Genomic DNA, 10,794 nt, shown 5'->3' on the forward strand with positions numbered 1-10,794 from the left:
AACAGCAGTATGTTTACACAGCAAGTAAGAAGCAGATCTGGGACTCAAACCCAGGTAGTCTGACTCCTGAGCCTGCTCACTTATCTACTAAACTACAGTGGGGCAGGGGACTCAACCAATAATATCACCATTTACTGAATGCCTACTATGTGCCAGGCACTAACCTAGGCACTTTCAAACATCCCATTTTAACCATACCATTCATTTTACAGATAGAGTAACAGACAAAGAGGGGAACTAGCTTGCCCAAGGTTAACAGAACTACACAGAGAAGCAAGGACTCAGTCACAGATCTGCTGAGGTTAAAATCCAAGTTCTTTCTGACTTCATCCTCTTTCAAAAGCAAAGGAAGGCTTAGTTACAGGGGCAGGATTTAAGCACAACTCAAAGGATTTGTATAATTTAGGGAGCTAGTGAGGTAGGGAAAGATTAAAGAAAGGAGGACCAGAATGAGCAAAACCTTGGGAGCAAAAACCTTGGCGTGTTTAGGGATATTAAGAAAAATAGCCTGCCCGTAGCAAAGGGTGAGATAGAAAATACGACGAATTTGGGTTAACATGACAGAGTGCAAGCAAGGTGGCATCTTAAGATCTGATGCAGCAGACAACAGGGAACCACCGCAGGCTCTTGAGGTGAGTGGTATAATGAAAACAGGACTTTGGACACAATGCTGATAGCATGATCAGGATGAACTGGAATGGGAACAGAGACACTGAACACATGCTGCTGGAATGCAGATACTGAGATCATGAAGACTTACGAGGGTGGCAATGAAATAAAGAGCAAGGGGCCAATATGAAAATGACTTTGAAAGAACAACCCACAGGGTTTCACAGTAATAGCTTTAAGAGTTCAACTGCCTTTTATTTCAGTAGTAAACAAAATCATATCAATAAATTAGCAACATTAAAGGACAGAAATGCTATTCTTTAATCTCTTCAGGGATAACTTGGAGCCTGATAGGTTATTTCCTTTATCTACCTCAGCAATACTTGCCCAGACCCTTCATTCCACAATAGGCAGAGTCAAACATTGTTCTGTAGCCCACACATACGGATAACAACCCTTTGCACCAGGCAGTCCACCTTAGCTGTACCTGTAACAACACACGCAGGGGCCTGCCGTATTTCAGGCTGATAACGCTCAGCAATTCCAAACCTATGTCTGTGGCTCAACAACTGAGAAAAAAGAATAGCTATTCTCTCAAATTTTCAATGGCTACAGGTCCCTGCAGGACTATACAGATGTGGGTATATGTCTGGGAGCTCACATTTAGACTGCATACTTAGGTATGCTGGCCATGTCTAGGGGATGGGCACTAGCCTGATAACTGGGTAGAAGCAATGTCATCCCACTAATTTCAAATTCCTAGTGCTGATGTAACAATCCCAAGGGAAGAAATTCCAACTCACACTGCTTAGGGTCACAAGATGAGGGAGGAACCACACACAGCACAAGGTAAATAAGGCAGGAAAAGGTCCAAGATGGTAGAAAAACCTTATTCATTCAAATCTACTAAATACAATTTATTAAGCATCAAGACCCTACTGTATGATATGATCTCTGACTTACCTCTCTGGCCTCTTTTCCTACGAAATTCCCCTTCTCTAAATGCAGTCCTGCCACACGAGCCTCCTTGCTATTCTTTGAACACACCGAGGTTTTTGCTCTTACTATTCCCTCTGCCTAGAATACCCCCAGCTACTCACATGGCTCCCTCCCCCACTTCATTCAGGTGTCTACACACACATCACCTCCTCAAAAAGGCTTTCCTTGACCAACTGATCTAAAATATAACACACCCACCCTCTTTCTCTCCTTAGTCTCTCTCTGCTTACCTTGCTTTATTTTTCTTCATAGCACTTATCATTATTCAATATTATTTAAATATGTATATGTATGCATATGTGTGTATATATGTACACACACACACATACACATGCTACCAGGGAAGGGATTTTGTGTCTTACCACTCCATCCCCAGTGCATAGCAGGTGCTCAAAGAATATTTCTTGAACAGTGAATGAATGAATCTATCACATGTTTGGGTCTGAAGTAAGTACTAGGTATAAAAAGATGAATAAGCCATGTTCCATTCTTCAAAGGAACTAACAACCTAGCAGGAGAGGTAGGCACACCACAAGAAGAGAAAATTCCATAGCCTCAGGTATTCTCCATAGTTTCCTATGAAGGTAGGGGGAAAAAAGGCACTTGTAAATTGTTGAAGTATTAACTGCTACAAAAGTGTAATATTAATTAAAAATTATAAAAAGGCTAATTGCTGGTCATAAGAGATCTGGTTTCAAATTTAGGTTTTGCCATTTGCTATCTGGGCAATTATTTAAACTTTCTCAGCCTGTCTCCTAACCCATAAAAAGAAATAATATTGGTTAATTACTTCAGAGGGTTGTTTCAAAATTAAGACAATGCATGTAAAACACTTATATTGCCCAGCACACAGTATATACCAATGTCAGCTATTAATGTTATTAATAGTTGTCTCTAATCATCCCTTGAGCCTGATGCTTAATCAACAACTAAATCTTATCAATTCTATCACCAAAGATACCTCTCCTATCCTTGCCTTCCTTCTTTTCATTTTCAGTTCCTGACTGATGTCTCTGATTTCAGTCTCTCTCTTCCAACTCAATTTATACATTTCTAAAGAATTAAGTCCAAACCCCTCTAGTTTGACACTTAAAGCCCTTCATGCTTGGGCTCCGCCTTACCTTTCCCATCCTATTTTCCACTATTTTCTGGAATCCACTACTTTAGCCAAATTAAATCACTCTGCTTCTGTGTACACCTCATGCTTTCCCAATAACATGCCCTTGTTCATTTTATTTCCTCCTGGAATGCTCTTCTTTCTTTACTGTCAAAAGTTCAAATCCTTTGCACTATCTTTCCAGACCGATCTCAAATGACATAATGCCTTCCCTGGTCCTTCCCAAGTGAAAATAGTATCTCTCTCCTCTGAGTAGCTATCTAATTTTATTATATCTCTTCTACAGTATCGATCCCTTTCAACTTTATATTTCAGTTGTTATGTATACCACAGGCTCCCTGTTGAAAGAATCCATGCCAGTTCCTATATATACTACATGCCTGGTACTCAAAAAAATACACATAGAGTGAACATTTCACAAATAGACCTTAAAATCAGATTTGGCCTCAACAAGAAACTTTTGGCCTTGAACCAGAATTTTCTGATATCACCTGTATTACAACTCCCTCACAAAAGGAAATTTGAACTCAAAGTACTACACTTTCTAACCAGTGGTCATATTCATTTTTGTTTTAAATTTCTGAGTTTAACAGACCACATATTCTTCTTTGCACTTCCAGAGTACTCAGGCTCAAACACTTTCCATCAGAAACTTTTCCCCCCTCCAATTCAATATTATAAATTTAAATTTTAAAAGCAAAGTGATAAGTTGTTCTTTAAAATATAGAACATAATTGTAATTCAGGACCAGCTAGTTCCACCTATTAGCAGGGTACAGCCAAGCTCACAAAAACACAATAATAAACAACAAGGATGATGATACCATTCTTTCTAAGCAGTTGCTGCTGCTGACCTCCTGTCTATAAGGCTTTGAGCTGATTTTCAGGCACAAGAAACAGCCTGTATTTGACTCATTCAACTACAATCTCATTCGACCCTAATGGTGGGGAGGGAATTTTAAGACAAGCAATGACATTTCTGAAATTCACCACCAACTCTAACATGTCTTACTTGCTATGTGACTGTGGCCAAGTTTCTGAGCTTCTCTGTGTATCATGTTTGTTCAAGTATAACTAAACAGGGAAGGAAAACAAAAGCCTTGAAATCCAAAAATACACACAAACCCTTTGCTACAAAAGACAAAATAATGTAAATTGACATATTTTTGGTGAATTTTCTTTATTGAAGCAGAAGTCATCTCACCCTTCGAATACAAATCATTGTATCCGATTTCCAAATTCATTACAGGAAGAACTGTATTAATGTCACCAAAATACATGCACTCTCCTCTTTCCTTAATTGAAAGCCGCTGACTTCCAAGGAGCCAGAAGCTGAGCACAATGTAAAGTCTAAATCAGTAAACAACTCCTGACCAAACTGGCCCAAGAGGAAAGAGAGGTGGGTGGAGGAAGGCAGATGACAGGAAAAACTCGGCTGACCACTGCGCCAAGTCAACTCACTCACTGCTCTCGAGAGGACAGACGGGCGGGCGGGCGGACACAAACACACAAACACACACACACCCTCCCACCCTGGAGCTGTCAGGACTACTGTCCTGACACCAACACCGTAAGGGCAGAACTCCTGAGAAGAAACTAGAGCATCAGCTGGGGCTCAGGACCCTCGGGGAGCCTGGGCCTGGCAGCCTCTGAGATGGCAGCCCGCCGCACCCAGAGTGGAGCGCCCGAGACGGCCTCAGGTGTGGCTTTGGCGGTAGCCCAGGCCGGGCTCCGCGTCCCGGCAGCCTCACCCAGGCCTGTCCCCGGGACGGCCCCCGCCTCCCAGCCCTGTCCCCGGCTCACTGGCTTGGCTGATCCGCTGGATGTTGCCACTGCACGTTTGGATGATGCTGTTGAAGTCCCGGAGCGGGGGCCCCGAGGCCCCCGGATTCCGGTACATGTCTAAGGGACCGTAGGACATGACGAGGAGCGGAGACCGACTCGCCCTGCACCGCGCTCCCACCGGAAGCAGCCGCCAGACCCGACCCGCAGGCTGACAGAGAATCGGGAAGAGAAAGGCGGGGAAGGGGATGAAGCTGCGTGCGCACTAGCCTCCACGCAGCGCGCATGCGTCAGCCTCGCCCCGCCCCGCCCCTCAAGGCGCAGGCGCCGCTGGAACTGGTACCAGGGACCGTACTTTAGAGACTTGACGCCCTGGGTCTTGGGGGTGCGGGGCGGGGCAGTGACGTCACTTCGCTGGGGCTCGGGTTGGAGGATCTACGGTGGCGGTGTTGTTTTTCGCCAGGGCACAGTGACAGAAGGCAGGAATTTTCGATTAGTGTAAAATTGTACCAGATGATTTCAGCCCTAACATCTTATTCTGTTCTATTCCGAGAATTCAGGCCCAAATATGGAGAATTCGACGACCTTTAAACTCAGATTCGTAACCAAACTCCTAAAATTCCTGTCTCTAATTCCATCCTCTAGGGCTTTGGTGGGATTTGTGGAGCACTTCTACGGTTTACAAATCACTTTCATTCCTGCCTCCACCCCTTTTCTAGTCGAAAAAATAAAATGATGATAATAATGAAAATATTTATTGAGCATGTTTTATGCGTGACATCTCACTGCAATTCAGTTGTTCATAAGCTCTTTCGCAGCAAGGGACGATAGTCTAACTGTATTTTTACCTTCAGACCAGATAATGGACAATGAATTTTTTAAATGCTTAAGTAAAGTAAGTTGACAAAGTAAACGTTCTTATTTTTCCTTTTACAGTTGATAAAATTAAGACCACAGAGATTAATTTGCTTTTCTGAGATCTGACTGCAGAACCCAAACGCTAAGCTAATTCTACTGTCACCTCGCTCCTTCCCTAAAACGCATTCTCAAGTGAATATTACCAGATTCATTCTCCACCTAAATCTGTCCCTAACCAAGGTTTCTTGGAGAACTAGACTTTCAAAAATTTTAAATCATTACGTAAAGTAATTTGGAGTGTATGACCTCAATGTTCCCAGAGAAGACTGCATTTTGTGAGTATATGGTAAATGGAAAGACATGGGTAGGATTTTGGTTTCAGAGGCGCTCAAGATAGAGAGTAATGAAGGGGAACTGGCAGTTTGTTTCCTGTGTTCTTCACCCCACCTCGTCCCAATCTGCTTTACAATCTCTGGGGAATGGCCAAGAGAGGAAGCTGCTTGCCTGTGTGGGAGGGGACCCCAAACGGGTGACTGAGCCTGTATTCAGCCTTAGAGCTTTTGTAAGCAAGGCTCTCTCTATTTTTCGTTGGAGCATTTATAAGAGCATTTTTTTTCCTCTTTAGAAGGGGACAGATGCCATTTGGGAGCTCTCATTCTGGTTATTAACACCCTACCATTTCTTAGAATCTATACTTTAATGTCATATCTTACAGCAAATCATGTAAATTGTACTTTTTACCTATAAAGTAGTCTTGAGAATATTTTCATTTATATTTGACTCTATTTAAAGTGAAGTTCAGTAAAGGCATTTTTCTCCTAGGATTGAAGAGAGAGTGGTGGTTGTTATTGTTAGTTTCTATCTCCATCTAAAATAAAAAAGTGGTTTGCCATCTGTGCCTTGGCTATCTTGTGCTGTGTCTCATAGCAATACATTTGTGCCTTGCAAATACTAGATGTCAAATGAACATTTGTTGAATTTATATACAAATAATTTTTTAAAACTGCAGTTTCTTAAAGGCCCATCCAGGCATTGTGAACACACTTTTTTATTAAGTTATCAGCCATCCCCAAAATAAAGCCCATCTGATAAAGACCACCTGTTGTCTGACAAAGTTAGGTTTATTAACTTAATGCTGCAAGGGGGACTGCACACCAGAAGAATCATGGGGCATCTCACCAAGCACAGGAAAAGATAGAATTATTCTAGGATTTGGAAAGATGGAGTGTAGGTAAAATATAAAAGAAGCAATGTTTCTGATAGCCTCAAAGCACACCAGGCTATGTGTAAAGGGATTATCATCAGGCCTGAGCTAGCAAGAGGACTCAGGATCCTGTTTCCTTGGAAACTACAATGTGAAGCTAAATGTGGAATGCTGTATCTGGAAACCCCTTATCTGAAGCTCTGCACCTGGGTTGGAAATTGAGGCTACTTCTCTGTGTCAAAGTTACTCAGATCCTCCAGGCAAGAATGGAATATTCCATTCTTACTGATACTTCAAATAGCAAATTTTCTGAATAAGTTGTACTTGTAGAAAATGAGGTTTCTCAGCATTATATGTTTTTGCTAATTGACAAAAACAGTTTTCATGGTTTGAACCTATCAAGGTGAGATTAGCTCCTTGGTAGCAGATAAAGAAACTGGTGTTCTCTAGAGGTTCTGGGTACTTGCCCAATGTCGTGCAGCTATTAAGTTGCAGAGCTGTGATTCATACATATTCTATGACCCAGCAATTCTACTCCAAACTATATACTCAACAGATATGCACCCATCCATATGTGTTCCAAAAACCAAGTACAGGAATGTTCATAGTAGCATTTTTTAGGAACATGCAGCATTTTTCTATATTAATTTTTATTGAGTTATAACTGCAAACAATAAAATGCACAGATATTAAGTGTTAATTTCAATGATTTGGGCACTTATATACACTCATATACCCACCATCCAAATCGAGATATAAAACACTTTCATCATCACCCCCAGAAGATTTCCTCAAGCTCTGCTCCTTTCTAATCAATTCCGCTTATCCCCAGAAATCACTTTCTGATTTTTATCATTACAGATTAGTTTTGCCTGTTCTTAGACTTCATCAAGACAGGGTCGTACTTTATGTATTCTTTAGTGTTTGGCTTGTTTCAGTTAACATAATGTTCTTGAGATTTATCCATGATGTCGCATATATTTGGTTTGGGTTTTTTTATTGCTGAGTAGTACTTTATCATATGATTTTACTACAATTTGATTATCCATTCTCTTATTGATAATCATTCAAGTTGGATTTTTTCCAGTTTGAGGCTATTATAAAGCAGGCCAAAGGAGCATTTACTTTCACAAGTTTCAGACTGGAAGCAATCCAAATGTCCATCAACAGAAGGATGGATAAATTGTAGTATCATAGAGCATGAAAATAAATGGCCTACTGCTATGTGAACAATGTGGGTGATCTTGTCCAAACATAATGTCTAGCAAAGGAAGCCAGACAAAAATGAATACATTCTGTATTATCTTGTATTTATTAGGTTCAAAACCAGAAAAATTAATCTGTTAGCAGAATAGGGGGAGTGTATATCTCAAGTAGTAGAGCACATGCTTAGCATGCATGAGGTCCTGGGTTCAATCCCCAGTATCTCCTCTAAGAATAAATAATTAAACCTAAAATTACCTCACCCCACAAAAACCAACGAACAACAAAAAAGTCAGAATAGTACATAGTTTTGAGGAAGAGAGGGAGTGAATAGGAATGGGCACATGAGGTGGGCTTCTTGGAATGCTGGTAGCAGTCTTTCTTTATCTGAGTAGTGATTATATAAGTGTATTTACTTTGTGAAAATTCATCAAGTCATATACTTGTGATGGGTGTCTTCTGTATACGCACTATACTTCAGTAAATTTTTCATACTAAAAAAAAATAAAGTATCATCATTACCAATAAGTCAAGCTTTCTGGGGAATGTAAGGAAGGGTCAGTGGAGAAATTCAAAGAAGTTTGCAAAGAGGATTGCATTAAAATTAGCACTGATCATATATTGCTAGTAGAAATGCAAAACTGTACAATCACTTTGGAAAACAGTTAGGTAGAAAATTAAACATAAATTTACCATGCAATCTGGCAATCCCCTCCTAGGTGTTTACCCAAGAGAAATGAAAACACATGTTCATGTAAAGACCTGCATACAAATGTTTAAGTCAGCTTGATTCATAGTAACCAAAAACTAAAAATAACTCAAATGTCCATCAGCTGCAGAATAGATAAACAGATTGTGGTACATCCATCCAATGGAAAGCTGTTTAGCTATAAAAAGGAACAAACTACTGAAACACAGAATAAATTACTGAGACATGCAACAAAATGGATGAATCTCAATAGCACACGCTAAATGGAAGAAGTCAGACACAAAAGGCTACATACCATTTGATAGAAATCAGATTAAGAGTTGCTGGGGGCTGGAGTTGGGGAAGGAGATTGACTGCCAAAGGGCACAAGGGAAGTTTTGGGGCTGGTGGAAATGTTCCATATCTTGATTGCAGTGATTGTACACTGCATACATCCATTAAAATTCTTTGATCTATAGACTAAGAAGGATAAGTTTTACTATATGCAAATTATATCTTATTAAACTTTAAAAAAATGGCACTCCAAGGATCAGTACAATGAAGTAGCACACAAGAGGAGCTGTGTGTGGATCTGAAAAAAAGATGTAAAAGTTGTAGGTTGCATGAGTGTTCTGGTGGCCTAAAAGTGATCTTGGGATAAAGTAACTTTGGAAGCAAAAAACAGGTGAACATACTTGTGATGTGTGTTTCTAATTTGTCACTTTGTTATTTTCCCGCTCAAGAAACAGGGAAAATGTAGATCGTGTGGAAGTCATTCATAGTAGCAGCTTACAAAATCGAGTACATTCTGTTAGCACTGTTCTAGAGACTTCTACATATATTATTTAATCCTCACAACAACCCTAAGGTAAGCAGGGACAGAACTCAGACGCGGGAAGTCTGAATTCAGAGCTAACCACAGCATGACACAGTATTGGTAATCTGCTTCCGTGACAGCCTGCCAATCACTACCAGGCAAAGTCCTGATTGATTCCACTAATATGAACTCCTTTCCCCAAAATGGCAACTTTCATTCCTGTCTTAAATATCCAGAGATTCATATAGATTCAATTTTATAGCCCAAAGTTCAATGTGGTAGCCAGCTTCCAAGATGGACCCCAATGATTCTGCCTCTTGATATGAGCCTGGGTAGTCTAGCCATATTGAATAGTGTCAGTTATTTGTCCTCTGTAACCAGCAGAGTTTGCAGAAATGATGGAGTGTGATGTCGGAAGACAGGCCATGAAAGACGTTGCAACTTCTGCCTTACTCTCTTGAATTTGGTTTGGTTCCAAAATCTACTCCCTATGTGGCAGATTGTATTTTTTAAAATAGCCACCACAGTAGCTTCTATCCCACATGGTTGTGTATTTCGTCACCTTCTCATCAGGAAAAGTGATCTGCGTACCCTCCACTTGAGTCTGGATGGACTTTTGACTGCTTTGACTAACCAAATGCTGCAGAAGTGAGGTAATGTGACCTCTGAGGACAGGTCAGAATACGTAAAGCAGCTTCAGATTTGTTCACTGGATCACTTGTGCTTGGAGTCTTGAGCCACCATGGAGGACATCTGATTACCTTGAGGCCACCATGCCAGATAGGGCCAAGCTATTATATGGAGAGCCCTATGTAGGTGGATGCTTCAGTCAACATCACTAGACTTTCAGTCATCCCAGTCCAGGCACTAGATAGACAAGTAAATAGAGCCTTCAGAGAAATGATTTCAGCTCTAATAAGCATGTTGTAGCTTTTGAATGTTCCTAGCTGAGGACCTGGACATTATGGAACAAAGTCCATTCACTCCCACAGTGCCCTGTCCAAATTCTTAATCAACAAAGCATATTTAAATGGTTGTTTTAAAACACTAAATTTGGGGGGAGTTTGTTATGCAGGAATAGTAATCAGAACTCTGTAACTCCTGAAAGTTTTGGCCTTCATGAAAATGGCGTCTCCTCCAAGATCCTTGAGCTGGCCGTCAGGTGAGGGTAGCTATACTGCAGGTAACATATGGTCTTAAACTGCCAAGGATGGGACCTAAATTACTTTTAGGATTATTTAGAGTGGTTGAAGACCTTCCTAAAGAACTAGATGATGCCTTTCTCTGTTTATACTATATTCTTCCCCTACAGTGGTTTTTAAGGCTGATTAAATGGGTAGATTAAGATAATTCACACAATAAATGTGAATTATCATAAACATAGCCTACTGTCTTAGTCTATCTGGGCTACTATAACAAAATACCACAGACCAGGTAGCTTATAAACAACAGAAATTTCTTTCTCATATTTCTGGAAGCTGGGAAGTCCAAGATCAAGGAGTCAGCATGGCTGTGTTC

The 10,794-nt window shown here is 40.7% G+C and overlaps 1 protein-coding gene across 1 annotated transcript in view; it reads right to left on the reverse strand.

Moving 5' to 3' along the window:
- The window catches only part of STX12 (syntaxin 12), a 32,360-nt gene extending 27,572 nt beyond the window's left edge, over nucleotides 1-4,788 (reverse strand). The window contains exon 1 of the mRNA XM_010947980.3: nucleotides 4,528-4,788. Within this exon, the coding sequence (XP_010946282.1) occupies nucleotides 4,528-4,645 (118 nt within the window). The 5' untranslated portion in view covers nucleotides 4,646-4,788. The remainder of the gene's footprint in view (nucleotides 1-4,527) is intronic.
- Nucleotides 4,789-10,794: the final 6,006 nt, after the last annotated feature.

Source organism: Camelus bactrianus, chromosome 13, assembly GCF_048773025.1.
Source record: "Camelus bactrianus isolate YW-2024 breed Bactrian camel chromosome 13, ASM4877302v1, whole genome shotgun sequence".
Classification (NCBI taxonomy): Eukaryota; Metazoa; Chordata; class Mammalia; order Artiodactyla; family Camelidae; genus Camelus; species Camelus bactrianus.